Below are 24,221 nucleotides of genomic sequence, written 5' to 3'. Positions count from 1 at the left end.
ACAATTAGACAATTAGAAAATAATTAGTTGTAATTACATTATATGACATTTTAAAATGCTTGTAATCTGATTACAGTTACTTTTTAATGGATTACATGATCAAAATTTATTCACACAATGGCATGAAATTCCTCATATTCAGTGACTCTCACTAATTACTGATTCTGAAAGTCACGACAAAAATATTTAAAACCTGTTGTGGCTTTGTAATGTAATTTCTGTTTTAATTTTTATTCATGTTTCTTTATCAAGTAGTAATTGTACATTTAAATTGTATGATTTAATTACAACTTTTCATTTTCAATTAATCCAGAAATAATGTAAAGTTTAATGCACTTCATGTTGTTGAAAACGAATGGAATGTATATTCTTCTCTTTTTTGTATTTTATATCAATATTGTACAAAATAATCCTATTCAGATCTATGTGATAAACGAGTTAGGTCAAAAGTAATCTAAATCAGAAAGTACCTAAGATTACCTAAGAATGTGTAATGCAATAAATGTTAGTAAAAACTATTTTTGTCATGTTATTTGTTATCGGTAACAGACTACAGTGTGTAAGTCATCTATTCGTGCTAATAAACTAGTAAACGATGACGAACGGAAGTATCTGGTGAACTCTTCTGTTAACCAGCACGTGTCATGTTATGTTTGAGGCAGAAAAATTAAAGTAAAGTCACGGTATACACTGATGATCATATCAGATACACAGTAGCAGCATAAGCGTATTCATAAGCGTATACATAAGCGTATTCACAAGCGTATTCAAAAGCGTCTTTACAAGCGTCTTCACAAGCACATTCACAAGCGTCTTCACAAGCGTCTTCACAAGCGTATTCACAAGCGTATTCACATGCGTCTTCACAAGCGCATTCACAAGCGTCTTCACAAGCGTATTCACAAGCGTCTTCACAAGCGTCTTCACAAGCGTCTTCACAAGCGTCTTCACAAGCGTATTCACAAGCGTCTTCACAAGCGTATTGACAAGCGTATTCACAAGTGTCTTCACAAGCGCATTCACAAGCGTCTTCACAAGTGTCTTCACAAGCGTATTCACAAGCGTCTTCACAAGTGTCTTCACAAGCGTATTCACAAGCTTATTCACAAGCGTATTCACAAGCGTATTCACAAGCGTCTTCACAAGCGTCTTCACAAGCGTATTCACAAGCGTCTTCACAAGCGTCTTCACAAGCGTATTCACAAGCTTATTCACAAGCGTATTCACAAGCGTATTCACAAGCGTATTCACAAGTGTCTTCACAAGCGCATTCACAAGCGTCTTCACAAGTGTCTTCACAAGCGTATTCACAAGCGTCTTCACAAGTGTCTTCACAAGCGTATTCACAAGCTTATTCACAAGCGTATTCACAAGCGTATTCACAAGCGTATTCACAAGTGTCTTCACAAGCGCATTCACAAGCGTCTTCACAAGCGTATTCACAAGCGTATTCATATGCGTCTTCACAAGCGTATTCATATGCGTATTCACAAGCATCTTCACAAGCGTATTCATATACGTCTTCACAAGCGTATTCACAAGTGTCTTCACAAGTGTATTCACAAGCGTATTCACAAGCATCTTCACAAGCGTATTCACAAGCATCTTCACAAGCGTATTCATATGCGTCTTCACAAGCGTATTCACAAGCGTATTCACAAGCGTATTCATATGCGTCTTCACAAGCGTATTCATATGCGTATTCACAAGCATCTTCACAAGCGTATTCATATACGTCTTCACAAGCGTATTCACAAGCGTATTCATAAGCGTATTCATATGCGTATTCACAAGCGTCTTCACAAGCATCTTCACAAGCGTATTCATATGCGTATTCACAAGCGTCTTCACAAGCGTATTCACAAGCATCTTCACAAGCGTATTCATATACGTCTTCACAAGCGTATTCACAAGCGTATTCATATGCGTATTCACAAGCGTATTCACAAGCGTCTTCACAAGCATATTCACAAGCACAAGCATATTCACAAGCATATTCACAAGCGTATTCACAAGCGTATTCACAAGCGTATTCACTAGCACAAGCGTATTCACAAGCATATTCACAGGCACAAGTGTCTTCACAAACGTCATCACAAGCGTATTCACAAGCGTATTCACAAGCGTATTCTTATGTGTATTCACAAGCGTCTTCACAAGCGTATTCACATGCGTATTCACAAGCATATTCACAAGCGTCTTCACAAGCGTATTCACAAGCGTATTCACAAGCGTATTCACAAGCGTATTCACAAGCACAAGCGTATTCACAAGCGTATTCACAAGTGTCTTCACAAGTGTATTCACAAGCGTATTCACAAGCGTATTCTTATGCGTATTCACAAGCGTCTTTACAAGCGTATTCACAAGTGTATTCACAAGCGTATTCACAAGCGTATTCTTATGCGTATTCACAAGCGTATTCGCAAGCGTCTTCACAAGTGTATTCACAAGCGTATTCGCAAGCATCTTCACAAGCGTATTCACAAGTGTATTCACAAGCATCTTCACAAGCGTATTCATATGCGTATTCACAACCGTCTTCACAAGAGTCTTCACAAGCGTATTCATAAGCGTATTCATATGCGTATTCACAAGCGTATTCACAAGCGTCTTCACAAGCGTATTCATATGCGTATTCACAAGCGTATTCACAAGCGTCTTCACAAGCGTATTCACAAGCACAAGCGTATTTACAAGCGTCTTCACATGCGTATTCACAAGCATATTCACAAGCGTCTTCACAAGCGTATTCACAACCATATTCACAAACGTATTCACAAGCGTATTCACAAGCATATATTCACAAGTGTATTCACAAGCATATTCACAAGCGTATTCACAAGCATATTCACAAGTATATTCACAAGCATATTCACAAGCGTATTCACAAGCACAAGCGTATTCACAGGCATATTCACAAGCGTATTCACAAGCATATTCACAAGTATATTCACAAGCATATTCACAAGCGTATTCACATGCACAAGCGTATTCACAAGCATATTCACAAGCGTATTCACAAGCATATTCACAAGCGTATTCACAAGCATATTCACAAGCGTATTCACCAACGTATTCACAAGCACAAGCATATTCACAAGCATATTCACAAGCGTATTCGCCAACGTATTCACAAGCACAAGCGTATTCACAAGCATATTCACAAGCGTATTCACAAGCGTATTAACAAGCGCATTCACATGCATATTCACAAGCGTATTCAAAAGCATATTCACAAGCGTATTCAAAAGCGTATTCACAAGCATATTCATAAGCGAGCCTCGGCCTTCAGACTGTTATATGAGTGTTACCGCTTTTTTCAACTCTTACACACAATCCTCACTTGTCACACAATTTCTGAAGCCTGACACTCAAACACCAGAACCACACACCAAATCTGCAAAACCACACACTCATTCTCAGCCTTCGAGCCCTCAGTTTTCAATTTCATAAAACACTTTTTGCGAATCACAACACACGTTTCTCTATGTAACACAAAAGTATCTTGATTTTATTTATCAAACACAACCTATCAAAATGCCACAGTAATTCATCAGAGCCACACACACACACTCTTCACACACACACACACACACACACACACACACACACACACACACACACACACACACACACACACACACACACTCCTCACACACACACAATCTCAATCTTGCTTTCGTGTTTACCGTGAATTTTTCAACATCTCTCTGACAATTACTTTCAATCTTGTACAGAAATGAACAGAGGAGCTCATGAAAGAAGAGCTTTAGGTGTTGAGTAACTGTGTGTCTATGATATATCCAAAAATAAAATATTATGCCAAAAGTGTTTGCAAAGTAAGACAATTGTTTGCTTTTGAGATGTTTGTGATATTCTGAATGCTGTGCTTAATTTTGTAAAAGATGTGAGGAATTTTGCCTTCTGTGTGCAATTCTTGGATTTGTGTGTAAAGTTTTGGGGGAAAAAAGAAGCAAAGTTTTGAAAATGTGTGTAAGTAGTTGAAAAAAACTGTAATGTGCTTCAAGATGCCGACATGTTCACACACTAATCCGGCTCACGGGTCGAGCTAACGTCCTGAGACGAGACTCGTAATGGATTTCCATCCAGAAAGGCCTCAGTGCGCTCAATTCAGAAAAACGATTACAAATAAGGTGTTATTTATAAGGTAAAACTTATAAACAAACAAGCAAAACCAATAAGGTAAAACTCTGAATCAACACGCACCAATGCTATATTTTCTAAATGTCATAATCATGTTTACAAACAAGTATTCATTACTTCAATGAGCTCATTGTTTCTGTCTTTAATTATTACATTGTTTAATTAATACATTTTTAGCTAACTGTGATTTTGTATCTGTACATTTCTGAAATACATAACTTAGACAGTTTCCTCTGAGAACAGATCACTGTAAACTGTAATGCGGACTCATGCATTTTCTGTAAAGCCGCTTTGAAATGATGTGTATTGTGAAAAGTGCTATACAAATAAATGCGATTGTTCATAAGAGTGTACCGAAGCTGTATTTCAGTGGAAGTCGATCATCTCTGGAGAGGGTTTATATCCGATCTCATCCCGCACGTGCCAGACTGAGAGGATTACTGAGGAAAGCACATCTGCTTCTCTCTCACACACAAACACATCATAGATTCAGATTCACGCTGAAATATTAATGTGAAACTCCATCTTTTCTGCTTGTAAGAGGCGAGTGTCTGCTGTCATAGACACCCAGTAAGTGTTTGCTAGCACATTCACAGCATCTGAAGAGAACAAGGAACATCCCTCAAATCCCTGAGACATCAACTAAACCATTAAGAACCAGTTTAAAGGACTAGTATAGAATAGTTTTCCTGTGTTTTATTGCCATTGTTCGGTCGCCGCTCCAAGAATACAGTTTAAATTTGGATACTTAAGCAAAAGCAGTTTCCATAATTTCCACTAAAGCACCCTTCGTAAAGGCTGACAGCTTCAAGTATATTTCCATGTATATTTTATGTAGTAAACATACTATCAATGCATACTACTGTATCTGTTTGTGTACTATTTCCAGACTTGTATACTTTTATACTTGTATACTTTAATATACTCTTGTATACTTGTATACTTTAGTACTACTCTATAGTACTGAACTAAGTTAACTTGGTTAACAGGTACACTGTTAGTTGACTAGTTATTTACTTATAACCCGTTTTTTAGTTTATGAAAGTACACTGAAGAATTCTACTAAAAATCAAGTGTAGTGTCAGTTCTGGCAGGTCACGTTAGTCAAGCTCGCATCAGTGACTCTCAGCTGATCCTCTACAGGTATACGACGCCTATCACTGTATTCATATATAAGCTCCTTCAGTATTATCAGCTATCACGTTCCTCAAGATTACCCTCCTTCCTCCCCAGCTCCACCTCTCGTCCAGTCAGTATGGTGTTCTGATTCCCCTTTGATTCCCCTTCCATCCATCTTCACTGGTTTGTCACGATAGATCAAAAGGACGCATACTTCTATGTCTTCATCCGTTCATCTCACAGGAAGTTCCTGAGATTTGCTTTCAGGGGCGAAGCGTACCAATATGGGGTTTTTCCATTCGGCCTAGCACTCTCCCCTCGCACCTTCACCAAGTGCATGGATACAGCCCTGGCCCCGCTGAGGCTTCAGGGCATCCGTGTGCTAAACTACATCGACGACTGGCTCATTTTGTCTCAAGAACTGGCAGTTTGGCATCGAGATGTCGTCCTTGGCCACATCCAGACCTTGGGGTTGAGACTCAACACGGAAAAGAGCGAGTTGACACCCGCCCAGCGGACTATATTCCTGAGAGTGGTGTGGGACTCTACTACGATGCGGTCACAATTGTCTCCTGCACGTATCGAGTCCATCCTGGCCATGGTGACCAGGATAAGGCTAGGCAGCGCCATCACTGTAAAACAGTTTCAGAGACTGTTTGGACTCATGGCAGCTGCGTCAAACATGATACCTTTCGGCCTGCTGCACATGAGCCCTACAGTGGTGGTTGAAAACCAAGGGGTTTTCCCCGAGGGGAAATCCATTCTGCATGATAAGGGTTACGTGCAGATGCCTTCCTTCCCTATCAATGTGGAAGAAACCTTGGTTTCTGTCTCAAGGTCCTGTGCTGGGAGCTTCATGTCGCCGGAAAGCCATTTCGACAGACGCCTCCCTCATGGGCTGGGTCATGGACGGCCGCTTTACAAGAGGTCTGTGGCAGGACCAGCATTCTTTTTGGCACATAAACTGCCTGGAGATGTTGGCGGTCTTTCGGGCTCTGAGGAGCTTCCTCCCAGACCTCAAAGGTCACCACGTTCTTGTGAGAACAGACAATACGTCAGTGGTGTCCTATCTTATTCATCAGGGGGGTCTGAGGTCGCGCCCTCTATCCAGACTGGCGCATCAGATCCTCCTCTGGTCCCAGGGGAAACTTTTGTCTCTCAAGGGACCAATGTATGTCCCAGGAGACCAGGATCAGGGAGCAGAGGTCCTGTCGAGGCAGGGGCTGAGGCCCGGGGAATGGAGACTTCACCCCGACATGGTGGAGTCGATATGCGAGAGGTTCGGCCCAGTGGAAGTGGAATAGTTTGTGTCTCGAGAGACGACACACTGTCCGCTGTGGTTCCCCCTCACACATCCAGATCCCCCCTGGGGTTCGATGCCATGGTGCAGGCAGGGCCGAGGTGGCGTCTGTACTCATTTCCCCCAATCGCTCTGCTCCCGGGAGTTCTGGAGAGGGTCCGTCACGACGGGGTCAGTTTACTCCTGGTAGCCCCGTTGAAGCTGGCCTAAGTATGGTTCTCAGACATGATATCACTCCTGGCAGGAACCCCATGGGAGATCCCCATCAGGAGGGACCCACTGACCTGCTGTCGCCCAGAGCTGTGGAGACTGTGGGTCTGGCCCCTGAGGGCCACCGTACCGAGACGCTGGTCTATCAGCAGGAGTAGTGGAGACCATACTCAGCTCCAGAGCTCCCTCCGCCAGGAAGCTGTACGGCCTAAAGTGGAATGTTTTCACCACTTGGTGTAGAGAGCATGAGGTGGACCCAGTTAACTGCCCGGTGGCTTCAGTCTATGGTTACAACTGTAAGCCCTGTTCCCTGAGAAGGGTACGAGACACTGCGTCCCTTTGCTACGCCTTCCCCTGCCTGGGACCGGCTTGCTTCATCGCGAAGCTAACGCTGTTGTGTGCTGGCGTCCCTTTGTGGCTTCCGTGTATGCCGTCACACGCTACGTCATCACGCAACGCCAGTAGGATTGGATTAGTTTCATTCATACTTCAGACGCGTTACGCAAAGAGGCGTTTCCCATAGTGTTGTCATCGACGCAGTGTCTAGTTCCCTTCTCAGGGAACAAGGGTTACAGTCGTAACCCAAGGCGTTCTCACTACAAGTATACTACTTTACTGTTTACTATTTTTTTATTTTTGCACATTAAGTATACACTGAAATATTGAGTATTTCTCAAGTATGTATCCTAGTACACATTCAAGTATACCATAATTAGTACACTTATTACATTAAATATTTACTTTACTTAAAATGAACTTGAAGTACACTTCTTTATTGTATGGAGCATTAAATATTGCGTCGGTGAAAGCGTGCTTGTGTTCACGTCTTTACTCAACACTACAGATGTCACAATCATCAAACCAAAGGCTTCTGCTGAAACACAGAAACACAGGAGTGCGTGTCAGTGACATGGAAGGAAGGAGAAGCATTGCTGTTCCTCTATTAGTGACAAACACAGCAAGTCCTGTCTGCTTTCTGCTGACCTCAGCAAAACCATAACCTTCGCTTCCTTCCTCCTGACGACTGAGGTCTGGCGGTGAACAACTTCACACACACTTGCTGTCCTCAGAGGAAACCTGTGGAAACGGACTGCTGGATTTTCTCTGAATCGATAAATGGGAACATCTGATCAGGTTGAAACATGAATCAGGTTTAATTCAAACAAAAAAACATTTATTTAGCATCACTTAATCAGGTAAAAGTTGCTACGATTGCAGGTCTCAGTCGCTCGATCGGCTCTTGTTTTCCAGCTAAAGGTCTGAAAATGTGCTGAAGCGTAGAAGAAAGATCTGATCTCAGCGCTCAATATCACTCATTCCAGTACAGTGACTAGCTATAATGCCAACAGTAGAGCTTGACTGTAATATGAGCACGGCTGGTGTGACAAAAGCGCAGAAAGACGTTTCCATTTAGTCAGAAACTGCTTTTCCCCATGTGAAGAGGTCAATGCTATTGCATTGTTTTAAATCAGATTATTATTTGATTATTTCTCTGCACTTTTGGTTTGAATCGACCTTTATAGTTGCGATCAGCAATGATTAGGACAAATATCTGTTAATATTATAAATATATAACTGTTAAAGAAAGCACAGATGAGACAGATTTCAATTAAAACATATTGTTCATTAGTTCACACTTACATATAATCAGAGTAAAGTTTGTGTGTGTTTGGTGTCCGAGCGGAATATGATCCCAGATCATAGGGAGGAGGGATGCATGCTCCACCCTAACTTTGTTAATAAAACATCATTTGTTAAAAATATGACAAGAAAAAATAACACCGAAAGATCCATTCATCCATCCATCCACCAATCCATCCATTCATCCATCCATCATCCATCCATCCATCCATCCATCCATCCATCCATCATCCATCCATCCATCCATTCATCCATCATTCCATCCATCCATCCATCCATCCATCCATTCATCCATCATCCACCCATCCATCAATCATCCACCCATCCATCCATTCATCCCTCCCTCCCTCCATCCATCCATCCACTCATCATCCATCCATCCATTCATTCATCCATTCATCCCTCCATCCATCCATCCATCATTCCATCCATCCATTCATCATCCATCCATTCATCCATCATTCCATCCATCCATTCATCCATCCATCCATTCATCCATCCTTTCATCCATCCATCCATCCATCCATCCATCCATCCATCCATCATCCATCCATTCATCCATTCATCCCTCCATCCATCCATCCATCATTCCATCCATTCATCATCCATCCATTCATCCATTCATCCATCATTCCATCCATCCATCCATTCATCCATCATCCATCCATCCATCCATCATCCATCCATCCATCCATCTCTCCCTCCTTCCAACCATCCATCTACAGTATAACTCTCTGCTGTCCCGCTGGAGAGTTGTGATGGCCGGAGTAGCAGAGAAATGTAATCACTATAATGGCCATTAATCCAGTCTCTTATATTCAGACATGAGATCATTCCCACTTTCTCTCTGCCATTTGGGAGGCTAAACGGGGCTAATGAGAGCTAATCGGAGCCCACTGTCACTGCTGAGTGTGGGTTAGATGAGTCTCTCTCACATGTGTTTGCACTACAAAGCCAAGAATATGTAAAGGCAATGGATGTGTTTCATTAAAGATCTGCTATCCGTTGTTTGGTGTCTTTGTTTAACATATTTCTCCATCCAGTGTATGTGCACAACATGTATTTAGTTTCAAATCAGCACAAGGTCATTGAGGAAAATTTTAAACAGAAAAGAAAATTATGCAGAGGATGTATGTATGTGATAATAATATATGTCAGTATAACTCTTGATATATATTTTGAAATGGGCGATATCAGCATGCTGCATGTCATCTATAAAATTTCATATAAATATTTTTCAAAATGTTTTAAAGTCAAAATAAGTCAACAAAAATATTTATACTCGAGTTAAGTCGAAAATTAAAAGACAGTAGAAAAGTAGAAAAACTATTTTATTATACATTATGTACTTCTATACGCATCTGAATTTATGAATTTTTGATATGTCTCTCTTCTGCTTTAATAGGAGCATGTACTTGCGCTGTCATTAGGGCATGACAGTATATAATAAAGGCCGATCATGCCACAGTTATAAATATGTGTCCATTAGGAACAGAGCCAATATCTCCAGTCTTATAAAAGCGTGATCTGATCATCTGTGACATCACCACAAGCACTCTTCATTGATCAATGGTAAATGTGTAATAATAGGCAAACATGAGCTCACCATAAATAGACTCTGATCATCACAGCTACTCAAGCTGACCTTCAGGAAAGCGGTTCAGTATCGACATGTTCAGAGTCTGTCTGAGACCAGTCGGATTGGAATAGTTTCTTTCTTCTGTTGAAAACAAAAGAAGATATTTTGATGTTAGTGATCAAACAGTGGACGGTTGCCATTGACTTCCATTTGATTTATTTTCCTACTATGGAAGTCAATGGCTACCGTCAACTGTGTGATTATCAGCTTACTTTCACAGAAGCGTGTGTTTCACAAGGCCTCAGTCTGGGTTATTATATCTAAGTGAGGGTTATTACTGCACCGACCAAGACAACAGCATTGAACTGTGTCAACAGAGTCCCTATAGTTAGATCTGTACACTGACCTATCAGCCCTGAACATTCCCACAATCCCTCAGGCCTGCACTGTAAAACCTGATTATACCCCACAGACTGCATGTGAACATGAGATTGTGTGAGTGTCTGTGGCATAAGAGAAGTTACATTATATGCAGATGTTCATCTACTAAATCTGAAAAACATAAGGTAATATAATACTCTGGGTAATGTCTGTGCTGTCATGATTCTCTAAAATTAAGATATTGTTAATTAAATTAGGTGAGAGCAGAATAAACAGAAAAAGCCGATTCTAAGCGCTTGATCAGACTGAAAGAGATTTGTGATACTCAACAGTAACAATGCCAGGCATAACAATGTTTGGAACAAAGACTTGTCAAAATGTACATTTGTGAAATTTATTATAGATGCAATAATTTATACTTTGACTTTTCAAAGCTTAAAATGTTTTTATTTTTATTTTATCTAATTAATTAAACCAGTCAGTAAATATAACTGTTTTGTGAAGTCAGCACGAACAAAGATGATGATAGAAATATAAAGTCTTTATTTATGATGGAAAAATACTCAGGAGATCACAGGAACAACATATGAGAAACACTAACTACATTAATTATAAATGAGAACCTACAAGGAATTTAACATAACAGAGTATAAAGACTAGGCAAACATAATGAAAGACAGGTGCAAATTAAACAGTAAGTTACCATCGAAACAAACAAGGAAACAATCAGTAAGCCTGCCAGGAAATGAAACTAAACTGAGCAGGGAAACAGGAACTAAAGGAAACAGAACAGAATATCAAAATAAGAGTCCCTCACCGTGACAATAATCACCGCTCCCTGAAAGCGCTTCCTTGCGGCTGAACCAAGGTGGAACTGACAGCAGGGGGAGCCGGGAGAGGGAGATCCCATGGTGGAACCGACAGCAGGAAGAGCCGGGAGAGGGAGATCCCATGGTGGAACCGACAGCAGGGGGAGCCGGGAGAGGGAGATCCCATGGTGGAACCGACAGCAGGAGGAACCGGAAGAGGGAGATCCCATGGTGGAACCGACAGCAGGAGGAGCTGGGAGAGGGAGATCCCACGGTGGAACCGACAGCAGGAGGAGCCGGAAGAGGGAGATCCCATGGTGGAACCGACAGCAGGAGGAGCCGGAGGAGCTGGTGGAGCCGGAGGAGCTGGTAGAGGGAGATCCCATGGTTGAACCGACAGCAGGAGGAGCTGGGAGAGGGAGATCCCATGGTGGAACCGACAGCAGGAGGAGCCGGAAGAGGGAGATCCCATGGTGGAACCGACAGCAGGAGGAGCTGGGAGAGGGAGATCCCATGGTGGAACCGACAGCAGGAGGAGCCGGAAGAGGGAGATCCCATGGTGGAACCGACAGCAGGAGGAGCCGGAAGAGGGAGATCCCATGGTGGAACCGACAGCAGGAGGAGCCGGAAGAGGGAGATCCCATGGTGGAACCGACAGCAGGAGGAGCTGGGAGAGGGAGATCCCATGGTGGAACCGACAGCAGGAGGAGCCGGAAGAGGGAGATCCCATGGTGGAACCGACAGCAGGAGGAGCCGGAGGAGCTGGTGGAGCTGGAGGAGCTGGTGGAGGGAGATCCCATGGTTGAACCGACAGCAGGAGGAGCTGGGAGAGGGAGATCCCATGGTGGAACCGACAGCAGGAGGAGCTGGGAGAGGGAGATCCCATGGTGGAACCGACAGCAAGAGGAGCCGGAGGAGCTGGTGGAGCCGGAGGAGCTGGTAGAGGGAGATCCCATGGTGGAACCGACAGCAGGAGGAGCCGGAAGAGGGAGATCCCATGGTGGAACCGACAGCAGGAGGAGCCGGAGGAGCTGGTGGAGCCGGAGGAGCTGGTAGAGGGAGATCCCATGGTTGAACCGACAGCAGGAGGAGCTGGGAGAGGGAGATCCCATGGTGGAACCGACAGCAGGAGGAGCTGGGAGAGGGAGATCCCATGGTGGAACCGACAGCAAGAGGAGCCGGAGGAGCTGGTGGAGCCAGAGGAGCTGGTAGAGGGAGATCCCATGGTGGAACCGACAGCAGGAGGAGCTGGAGGAGCTGGTAGAGGGAGATCCCATGGTGAAACCGACAGCAGGAGGAGCTGGAGGAGCTGGTAGATGGAGATCCCATGGTTGAACCGACAGCAGGAGGAGCTGGGAGAGGGAGATCCCATGGTGGAACCGACAGCAAGAGGAGCCGGAGGAGCTGGTGGAGCCGGAGGAGCTGGTAGAGGGAGATCCCATGGTGGAACCGACAGCAGGAGGAGCCGGAAGAGGGAGATCCCATGGTGGAACCGACAGCAGGAGGAGCCGAAGGAGCTGGTGGAGCCGGAGGAGCTGGTAGAGGGAGATCCCATGGTTGAACCGACAGCAGGAGGAGCTGGGAGAGGGAGATCCCATGGTGGAACCGACAGCAGGAGGAGCTGGGAGAGGGAGATCCCATGGTGGAACCGACAGCAAGAGGAGCCGGAGGAGCTGGTGGAGCCGGAGGAGCTGGTAGAGGGAGATCCCATGGTGGAACCGACAGCAGGAGGAGCTGGAGGAGCTGGTAGAGGGAGATCCCATGGTGGAACCGACAGCAGGAGGAGCTGGAGGAGCTGGTAGAGGGAGATCCCATGGTTGAACCGACAGCAGGAGGAGCTGGGAGAGGGAGATCCCATGGTGGAACCGACAGCAGGAGGAGCCGGAAGAGGGAGATCCCATGGTGGAACCGACAGCAGGAGGAGCTGGGAGAGGGAGATCCCATGGTGGAACCGACAGCAGGAGGAGCCGGAAGAGGGAGATCCCATGGTGGAACCGACAGCAGGAGGAGCTGGAAGAGGGAGATCCCATGGTGGAACCGACAGCAGGAGGAGCCGGAAGAGGGAGATCCCATGGTGGAACCGACAGCAGGAGGAGCTGGGAGAGGGAGATCCCATTTAATTTAATTTAATTTATTTATTTAGAAAAAACAGGGACAGCGTACAATAAACATTAACCTCAAGGGGAGAGATGCATAGTACCAGGTTTTAGCTCAAGAGCTAATTTCCACCCGTAGTCCCTGGGCAGGCTGATATTATAATAAAATACATAATACATCATACATACATGAATAATGAAATTTACATTGACCAAATAAATAATTAAAGTCTTCATATGCACAACAATCAGATCTTCACACCTTTCATTAACTCTGGTCTACTCTTATAGAACACGTACTTACCCACACACACACACACACACACACACACACACACACACACACACACACACACACACACACACACACACACCTCCGGGTCACATGTGGGTGCAAATTTGATTTGACACAAGCCATTTCTTTGCCAGGCGTGAGAATGTATAAAAGTTTGTGCTTCTTATCAGCTCTGTAGGCAACATATTCCACTGACGAGCGGCCACACAAGAAAAGGCAGAGTTTCCAAATGCTGTCCGACGTTTAAGGATTCTACATTCGCCTCGCACTGTTGATCTAGTGGCTCGAGCTGTTGTTTCAGAGCCCAAAGATATAAACTCTTTTAGTGGAGGAGCAGCGGTATCATGAAGGATCTTATACATCAAACACAAATTTGTGTGGATAATCAGATTTTCAAAGCTGAGAAATTTGTGTTTTACTAGGATATGACAGTGATGGAATCGTCTGCCTTTCTTATCGTGAATCTTCCATGGTGGAACCGACAGCAGGAGGAGCCGGAAGAGGGAGATCCCATGGTGGAACTGACAGCAGGAGGAGCCGGAGGAGCTGGTGGAGCTGGAGGAGCTGGTAGAGGGAGATCCCATGGTTGAACCGACAGCAGGAGGAGCTGGGAGAGGGAGATCCCATGGTGGAACCGACAGCAGGAGGAGCTGGGAGAGGGAGATCCCATGGTGGAACCGACAGCAGGAGGAGCCGGAAGAGGGAGATCCCATGGTGGAACCGACAGCAGGAGGAGCCGGAGGAGCTGGTGGAGCCGGAGGAGCTGGTAGAGGGAGATCCCATGGTTGAACCGACAGCAGGAGGAGCTGGGAGAGGGAGATCCCATGGTGGAACCGACAGCAGGAGGAGCTGGGAGAGGGAGATCCCATGGTGGAACCGACAGCAAGAGGAGCCGGAGGAGCTGGTGGAGCCGGAGGAGCTGGTAGAGGGAGATCCCATGGTGGAACCGACAGCAGGAGGAGCTGGAGGAGCTGGTAGAGGGAGATCCCATGGTGGAACCGACAGCAGGAGGAGCTGGAGGAGCTGGTAGATGGAGATCCCATGGTGGAACCGACCGCAGGAGGAGCCGGTAGAGGGAGATCCCATGGTGGAACCAACAACAGGAGGAGCTGGAGGAGCTGGTAGAGGGAGATCTCATGGTGGAACCGACAGCAGGAGGAGCTGGAGGAGCTGGTAGATGGAGATCCCATGGTGGAACCGACAGCAGGAGGAGCTGGAGAAGCTGGTAGATGGAGATCCCATGGTGGAACCGACCGCAGGAGGAGCTGGAGGAGCTGGTAGATGGAGATCCCATGGTGGAACCGACAGCAGGAGGAGCTGGAGAAGCTGGTAGATGGAGATCCCATGGTGGAACCGACCGCAGGAGGAGCCGGTGGAGGGAGATCCCATGGTGGAACCGACAGCAGCAGGAGGCAGGGTGGAGCTTTAGCGGAAGATCCAGACGGAACCAAGGTGGAGCCGGTGGCTCACGGGACTGAGGCAGAGACGGGGAACGGCAGGCCGAAGACGGAGGGAGTGAGGATGGAGGGGAAGCAGTAGGGAAGGAGAAGACTGGTACAGCCGAAGGGGTGGAGGGTCGAGGAGTAGCCGGAGACTGAGGAAAATAAACAGAATGGGCGGGGCTTCATCCAGCCTCTATGGTGTGTTAGCAGATTACTTATTGTCAGGTATTATGATTATGATTAAACTTGATCTTAAGTGTGTGTGTGTGTGTGTATGTGTGTATGTGTGTGTGTGTGTGTGTGTGTGTGTGTTTCAAAGACTTTCATACAGCCAGTTTGACATTTTGTGATCCAACTCTATATGCTTTTCTGATATGCATGTAAAGACAGATGTTAAACAAAAATATAGCTTGGCTCTCACATGAGAAAACAATCTAACCAACTGTGACACAACACAGCAAAACGTAATCATCTAAACATTCTTAAATCAAGATACATTTACTGGAGAAGCAAAAAAAAAATTTAATCTTGTTTTCTAAAAATATACTAATGTGTAGTTTGGCTTAGACTAACCTCACACTCACACCAGCCATATTATTAACTGAGAACTATGATAATGTATTAACTTTGGAGGATAGAACTTATACATGTCCTAATGTTCACAGGTGTGTATTTATACAGCTCAGTGATCTTGATCTACTACTGACCCGTTCACTGCGGGACCGTCCCGACCTCTGGTCATCAGTCCTGAACACTGAACACACACCTCACCTTGTGTTGTTCCACTGAACACACACCTCACCGTGCGTTGTTCCACTGAACACACACCTCACCGTGTGTTGTTCCACTGAACACACACACCTCACCATGTGTTGTTCCACTGAACACACACCTCAACGTGTGTTGTTCCACTGAACACACACCTCACCTTGTGTTGTTCCACTGAACACACACCTCACCTTGAACACACACCTCACCGTGTGTTGTTCCACTGAACACACACCTCACCGTGTGTTGTTCCACTGAACACACACACCTCACCATGTGTTGTTCCACTGAACACACACCTCAACGTGTGTTGTTCCACTGAACACACACCTCACCTTGTGTTGTTCCACTGAACACACACCTCACCTTGAACACACACCTCACCGTGTGTTGTTCCACTGAACACACACCTCACCTTGAACACACACCTCACCTTGTGTTGTTCCACTGAACACACACCTCACCTTGTGTTGTTCCACTGAACACACACCTCACCGTGTGTTGTTCCACTGAACACACACCTCTCCTTGAACACACACCTCACCTTGTGTTGTTCCACTGAACACACACCTCACCTTTTGTTTTGTTCCACTGAACACACACCTCACCTTGAACACACACCTCACTGTGTGTTGTTCCACTGAACACACACTCACCCTGTGTTGTTCCACTGAACACACACCTCACCGTGTGTTGTTCCACTGAACACACACCTCTCCTTGAACACACACCTCACCTTGTGTTGTTCCACTGAACACACACCTCACCTTTTGTTTTGTTCCACTGAACACACACCTCACCTTGAACACACACCTCACTGTGTGTTGTTCCACTGAACACACACTCACCCTGTGTTGTTCCACTGAACACGCACACCTCACCTTGAACACACACCTCACCGTGTGTTGTTCCACTGAACACACACCTCACCTTGTGTTGTTCCACTGAACACACACCTCACCTCACCGTGTGTTGTTCCACTGAACACACACCTCACCTTGAACACACACCTCACTGTGTGTTGTTCCACTGAACACACACTCACCCTGTGTTGTTCCACTGAACACACACACCTCACCTTGAACACACACCTCACCGTGTGTTGTTCCACTGAACACACACCTCACCTTGTGTTGTTCCACTGAACACACACCTCACCTTGTGTTGATCCACTGAACACACACCTCACCTTGAACACACACCTCACCGTGTGTTGTTCCACTGAACACACACCTCACCTTGTGTTGTTCCACTGAACACACACCTCACCTTGTGTTGTTCCACTGAACACACACCTCACCTTGTGTTGTTCCACTGAACACACACCTCACCTTGAACACACACCTCACCGTGTGTTGTTCCACTGAACACACACCTCACCTTGTGTTGTTCCACTGAACACACACCTCACCTTGTGTTGTTCCACTGAACACACACCTCACCTTGTGTTGTTCCACTGTTCCACTGAACACACACATCTCACCTTGTGTTGTTCCACTGAACACACACCTCACCTTGAACACACACCTCACCTTGTGTTGTTCCACTGTTCCACTGAACACACACATCACCTTTTGCTTTGTTCCACTGAACACACACCTCACCTCACCGTGTGTTGTTCCACTGAACACACACATCTCACCTTGTGTTGTTCCACTGAACACACACCTCACCTTGAACACACACCTCACCTTGTGTTGTTCCACTGTTCCACTGAACACACACATCACCTTTTGCTTTGTTCCACTGAACACACACCTCACCTCACTGTGTGTTGTTCCACTGAACACACACCTCACCTTGTGTTGTTCCACTGAACACACACCTCACCGTGTGTTGTTCCACTGAACACACACCTCACCGTGTGTTGTTCCACTGAACACACACCTCACCTTGTGTTGTTCCACTGAACACACACCTCACCGTGTGTTGTTCCACTGAACACACACCTCACCGTGTGTTGTTCCACTGAACACACACCTCACCTTGTGTTGTTCCACTGAACACACACCTCACCTTGAACACACACCTCACTGTGTTGTTCCACTGAACACACACTCACCCTGTGTTGTTCCACTGAACACACACACCTCACCTTGAACACACACCTCACCGTGTGTTGTTTCACTGAACACACACCTCACCTTGTGTTGTTCCACTGAACACACACCTCATCTTGTGTTGATCCACTGAACACACACCTCACCTTGAACACACACCTCACCGTGTGTTGTTCCACTGAACACACACCTCACCTTGTGTTGTTCCACTGAACACACACCTCACCTTGAACACACACCTCACCTTGAACACACACCTCACCGTGTGTTGTTCCACTGAACACACACCTCACCTTGTGTTGTTCCACTGAACACACACCTCACCTTGTGTTGTTCCACTGTTCCACTGAACACACACCTCACCTTGTGTTGTTCCACTGAACACACACCTCACCTTGAACACACACCTCACCTTGTGTTGTTCCACTGTTCCACTGAACACACACATCACCTTTTGCTTTGTTCCACTGAACACACACCTCACCTCACCGTGTGTTGTTCCACTGAACACACACATCTCACCTTGTGTTGTTCCACTGAACACACACCTCACCTTGAACACACACCTCACCTTGTGTTGTTCCACTGTTCCACTGAACACACACATCACCTTTTGCTTTGTTCCACTGAACACACACCTCACCTCACTGTGTGTTGTTCCACTGAACACACACCTCACCTTGAACACACACCTCACCTTGAACACACACCTCACCGTGTGTTGTTCCACTGAACACACACCTCACCTTGTGTTGTTCCACTGAACACACACCTCACCTTGTGTTGTTCCACTGAACACACACCTCACCTTGTGTTGTTCCACTGAACACACACCTCACCTTGTGTTGTTCCACTGAACACACACCTCACCTTGAACACACACCTCACCTTGTGTTGTTCCACTGTTCCACTGAACACACACATCACCTTTTGCTTTGTTCCACTGAACACACACCTCACCTCACCGTGTGTTGTTCCACTGAACACACACATCTCACCTTGTGTTGTTCCACTGAACACACACCTCACCTTAAACACACACCTCACCTTGTGTTGTTCCACTGTTCCACTGAACACACACATCACCTTTTGCTTTGTTCCACTGAACACACACCTCACCTCACTGTGTGTTGTTCCTGCAGGGCGTAGTTATCGTGTCAGCTTTATATAACCAGGGAGCGCTAACTTTCCTCATCTGTAAACGGCACAACCTCATAGCACAGCTTTAACACCAGACTTGTAATGACTTTGACAGGTCACATTATGTTTCATAACCCCAATCTCAAGACGTGTGTGACCTGGTTTAGGTCGAGTTAGCAGTGCAGATCCAGATCACACATCTGGACATCTGAATCTGGTTTCTTGTGGCTCAGTCAGAAATCTCTAGCAACACAAAAATATGCGTTTAAAACGAGCACAAAACTGTTCATTCGTGTCTTATGAGAATTCTGTCCACAGGAATAATGTGACTTATTCTTCGACACAGAAAACAACCGGATGAGCAGAGGATGAAAAAATGAAAAGATAATGAATGATGGTGAAAAGAGCAGCTTCTTCAGCCGCCCACACATGTTGTGTAACGCGGAGTGTGTTGGAGTGTGTTCGAGTGCTGACAGGATTCTGCTTTATTCTCCACTGGACGTCTGTGACCCCCTTCAGCACGCAGGAACATGCCTTTACTAACACTTGTGCAGATATTACCTTTACATACAATTCACTGCGGTTTACAGATGAAACGAACACCAGAGAGGCATTAAAACACCCACAACTTCTATTCCTTTTCACACAGATTATATATATTATGATTAAGGGGCAGATTATGCATTAATAAAGGCTTTATGTTATGAGCTCAAAACACTGTAAGACTTTCTCACAGTGAAACACTTTCTCACAGTGCATGATTTGTAAAGTAATATATTTTGAGGTTTGCACAGAAGCAGCTCCACATGTGTGTATCTGTGTGTGTGTGTGTGTGTGTGTGTGTGTGTACAGCAGTCACTGTGTTTGTGTGTGTGTCTGTCTGTGTGTGTGTGTGTGTGTGTGTGTGTTTGTGTGTACAGCAGTCACTGTGTGTGTGTGTTTGTATGTACAGCAGTCACTGTGTCTGTCTGTGTGTGTGTCTGTCTGTCTGTCTGTCTGTCTGTCTGTGTGTGTGTGTGTGTGTGTGTGTGTGTGTGTGTGTGTGTGACACAGCAAAAACAAACCAAAAAATGGTTCTTTAATAAAACAAACTCAAGTCAACAACTGAATGAAACGGAGGAAGTTAAATACACAGGGTGACTGAACTTAAATGATGAACAGGTGTGACTCGTTAATGAGAAACCATAGTTACAAATGAGGAGCGGGAAACTGGAGCAAAGGAAAACAGGCGATTGATGAATGCAAACCCAGATCGTGACATTGGTCATGTTCAACCCAGATCGTGACACTGGTCATGTTCAACCCAGATCGTGACACTGGTCATGTTCAGAGAATCGCCTGTGACGAGTGAGCAAGCGGCTCCTCGCGGTGCTGAAGTTCACCAGCTGGAACGTTAAGGGACTGATTTCTCCAGTGAAGCGAAATAAAGTTCTTAATTATTTGAAACATTTGAATACTAGCTCAACTGATTTTGATTAATATACATGGCCCTAATTGGGATGATGAGGCTTTTTTCTAAAAAGTTTTTTTTCCCTCCCTGATTTACATTTCAACCAACTAATTCTGTTTTGTGGATCTGACTGTGGTTCTGGACCGTTCCTCATCTACACCCTGTGCACAGTCCAAATCATGCAGGATTATTCATATATTTATGGAGAAATATGCTGTTTTTGATGTTCACCGCTTTTTTAATTCTAACACAAACCTTCTTTAGTTCTTTCAGCATTGACTGTTTTCTGATTGATAATGAATTGCTTCCATTGGTTCGTGTATTTATGACACAATTGTTAATTCAGATCTGCTGTTACGTTCGACCTGGCTTTACCAGGCCTTTCAACGTCCCGCTCTCCTTTGCGTTTAAACTTCTTGCTGCTCAATGATCATTATTTTATAGCGGTTATTAACAATCATATTGATCTTTTTATTTCCACAAACATTTCCCCGGACGTTTCAGCTAAGACAATTTGGGAAACGTGTAAGGCTTATTAAGGGGAGAAATCATGACAAGGTTGCAACCCTAAAAGACACTATTGCATGGAATTAATCAATTTATTCTTCAGCAGACGCACTTATCAAAAGGAGTTTGATGAAGATAAACGGCAATATGCCACTTGTATATGACCGCTCGTTAGCATTCTGCTTTTGTTAACCCATTAAAGTTCCCACACCGCAAGACATTATCAAGCATCTCACGCTAGGTGATTCCCACACTGGTGTCCCAGCCGAACACGCTGTGTCTGCCAGTGCATGTCATCTTCAAACTCGAGACTCTTCACAGCTTTGACGTGAGGTCTGGGTCGTCAGTGGAAGCGTTCGTCAGAACATCGCTCTAAATCTGGCCAATTAACACCTGCCAACACACGTCTTACTGGTGCGTCGAGCTGGAGATGTGCTGGGATATTGATAGTGTCTCAGAAGCACAACCAGGGCTGTGTGCTGTTTACATGGACACTTTAATCAATCATCCAGTCCTCTTATGAGATGCCAGCTGGACGAAGACTGCGTAAGGATCGGTAACATGCTGACCGATTCAAATCAAAGCATTAAAACAGTATAGTAAAGAAAAGGCCTGTTGTGACCTGTGCATCTTATTATATATGGGGTTGTTTGGTGGAGGGGGGATTATGGTGTGGGGTTGTTTGGTGGAGGGGGGGTGATGGTGTGGGGTTGTTTGGTGGAGGGGGGGGGGTGATGGTGTGGGGTTGTTTGGTGGAGGGGGGGTGATGGCGTGGTGTTGTTTGGGGGGAGGGGGGTGATGGTGTGGGGTTGTTTGGGGGGGTGGTGTGGTGTTGTTTGGGGGGGAGGGGGGGGTGATGGCGTGGGGTTGTTTGGGGGGGAGGGGGGTGATGGCGTGGTGGTGTTTGGGGGGGAGGGGGGGTGATGGCGTGGGGTTGTTTGGGGGGAGGGGGGTGATGGTGTGTGGGGTTGTTTGGGGGGGTGGCGTGGTGTTGTTTGGGGGGGGTGATGGCGTGGGGTTGTTTGGGGGAGAGGGGGGTGATGGTGTGTGGGGTTGTTGGGGGGGGGGTGATGGCGTGGGGTTGTTTGGGGGGGGGGTGATGGCGTGGGGTTGTTCTTCAGGGGTTGGGCTCTTAGTTCCAGTGAAAGGAACTCTTAATGCTTCAGCATACTAAGACAGTTTCATGCTCCAAACTTTGTGGGAAGGGTTTGGTGATGTTCCTGTTCCAGCATGACTGCGCTCCAGTGCTCAGAGCAGGACCATAAACACATGGATGTGGAGTCTGGTGTGGAGGAACTGGACTCCTGCACAGAGTCCTGAGCTCATCCCGAGAGAACAGCTTTGGGATCAGCTTAGAGCGAGACTGAGAGCTTGTCGTCCAACATCAGCGCCGGACCTCACTAATGCACTTCTAGAAGAATGGGCATATGTCACAAAAAAATTTAAGACCGGAAGTACGTCTTTTAGTAGGGATACGGCCCTTCCGGTTAGCTTTTTACAATGGTGGAGTCCGATAGATACCGCTGGACCAAATCTCTCCGCAACCTGCCTGAAGTCACATATGACAATGTGGTTCGGATAGTAAATGAAAACTCTCAAGTGGAAACGTCAAAACTGAGGAAAGGGTACAAGTTCTTCTGGGAGAAATTCATTTTCAATTACAGAGGTAAGTGTTTGAATTCCGCCGACATTAAGGTAAACGTTTCTATGTTAACAGCGAATTGGACCAATCAGCAGACGTTGCTGCTGCTACGCTTAGGATTGTGGGTAGTGTAGGTTTTTTTTCATAAGATCGTGGATAAAACATGTTTTTCTTAAAACAAGGTTGATTTCATACGAACTTATAGCTTCTGCAGGAGCAAAAACCTTCGTTTCACAACCTCATAGCTCCTGGTCAGTCTACCTCGGATGGTTTAGACATTATGGCTGATAATCTAAATCCTTATCGAGAAATACTGTTGACCGGAAGTTCTGAATCCCTACTCCGCGTTCCGGAAGCAGGAAGTGTGACATAGGCCTATGGTCAAACATTCCCATAAACACACTCCTAAACCTTGAGGAAAGCCTTCCCAGAAGAGTTGAAGCTGTTAATGCTGTAAAGGGTGGAGCAGCTCCAAATTAAACCCTACGGATTAAGAATGGGGTGTCATTAAAGTTCATGTGCATGTACATGCAGACGTCCCAAAACCTTTGGCAATATAGTGTATATGTGTGTGTACAGTATGCAAATCTGTTAACTGAGTTATCTTTGTTTTCACACATTGTGTAATATCCATGTCTACTCTGACGGGCTGCTGAAAGCATCATGAAGTCTTCATCAGAGACGTTATCTGGCCAACAACCGAATGATTCATTTCCTGATGCTCACATTAACACTCTTATCCAAATCCAATGACAAATAATTCAGTATCACGAATCCCATCTCTAGTGTCGGCATCAGATCCCACATAAAGCTGGCTCTCATGCAGTGACTCAGAGAGAGAGTAAAGGCTCCAGAATCCTGAATCTGGCCTAATTCCCGCTCGCTGTGTTTGCGTGGGATCCGCTGTGTTCTGCTTCTGTTGAGAAGAGCCATGAGGAGCGGTGAGGAATGAGAGAGTTTGATGAGCGGTGAGGAACGAGAGAGTTTGAGGAGCGGTGAGGAACGAGAGGAGCGGTGAGGAATGAGAGAGTTTGATGAGCGGTGAGGAGCGAGAGAGTTTGAGGAGCGGTGAGGAACGAGAGGAGCGGTGAGGAATGAGAGAGTTTGATGAGCGGTGAGGAACGAGAGAGTTTGAGGAGCGGTGAGGAACGAGAGGAGCGGTGAGGAATGAGAGAGTTTGATGAGCGGTGAGGAACGAGAGAGTTTGAGGAGCGGTGAGGAACGAGAGAGTTTGATGAGCGGTGAGGAACGAGAGAGTTTGATGAGTGGTGAGGAACGAGAGAGTTCGAGGAGCGGTGAGGAGCGAGAGAGTTTGAGGAGCGGTGAAGAACGAGAGAGTTCGAGGAGCGGTGAGGAGCGAGAGAGTTTGAGGAGCGGTGAGGAACGAGAGAGTTTGATGAGCGGTGAGGAACGAGAGAGTTTGAGGAGCGGTGAGGAGCGAGAGAGTTTGAGGAGCGGTGAGGAACGAGAGAGTTCGAGGAGCGGTGAGGAACGAGAGAGTTCGAGGAGCGGTGAGGAACGAGAGAGTTCGAGGAGCGGTGAGGAACGAGAGAGTTCGAGGAGCGGTGAGGAACGAGAGAGTTTGAGGAGCGGTGAGGAACGAGAGAGTTTGAGG

General features: G+C 45.8%; 1 protein-coding gene across 4 annotated transcripts in view; it reads right to left on the bottom strand.

The window, feature by feature from the left end:
* The window catches only part of dusp7 (dual specificity phosphatase 7), a 55,292-nt gene that overhangs the window by 11,849 nt on the left and 19,222 nt on the right, over positions 1–24,221 (bottom strand). For 3 of the 4 annotated variants that reach the window (XM_081357841.1, XM_081357840.1, XM_081357842.1), the window contains exon 3: positions 10,044–10,157. In XM_081357841.1, the coding sequence (XP_081213967.1) occupies positions 10,069–10,157 (89 nt within the window). In that variant the 3' untranslated portion in view covers positions 10,044–10,068. Of the gene's footprint in view, positions 1–10,043; positions 10,158–24,221 lie in introns of those variants that run through there. The other variant, XR_014029493.1, reaches the window with a different exon arrangement.

The sequence above is a fragment of the Scardinius erythrophthalmus genome, assembly GCF_964197995.2.
Source record: "Scardinius erythrophthalmus genome assembly, chromosome: 25".
Classification (NCBI taxonomy): Eukaryota; Metazoa; Chordata; class Actinopteri; order Cypriniformes; family Leuciscidae; genus Scardinius; species Scardinius erythrophthalmus.
This window is presented reverse-complemented; position numbering and strand designations above follow the sequence as displayed.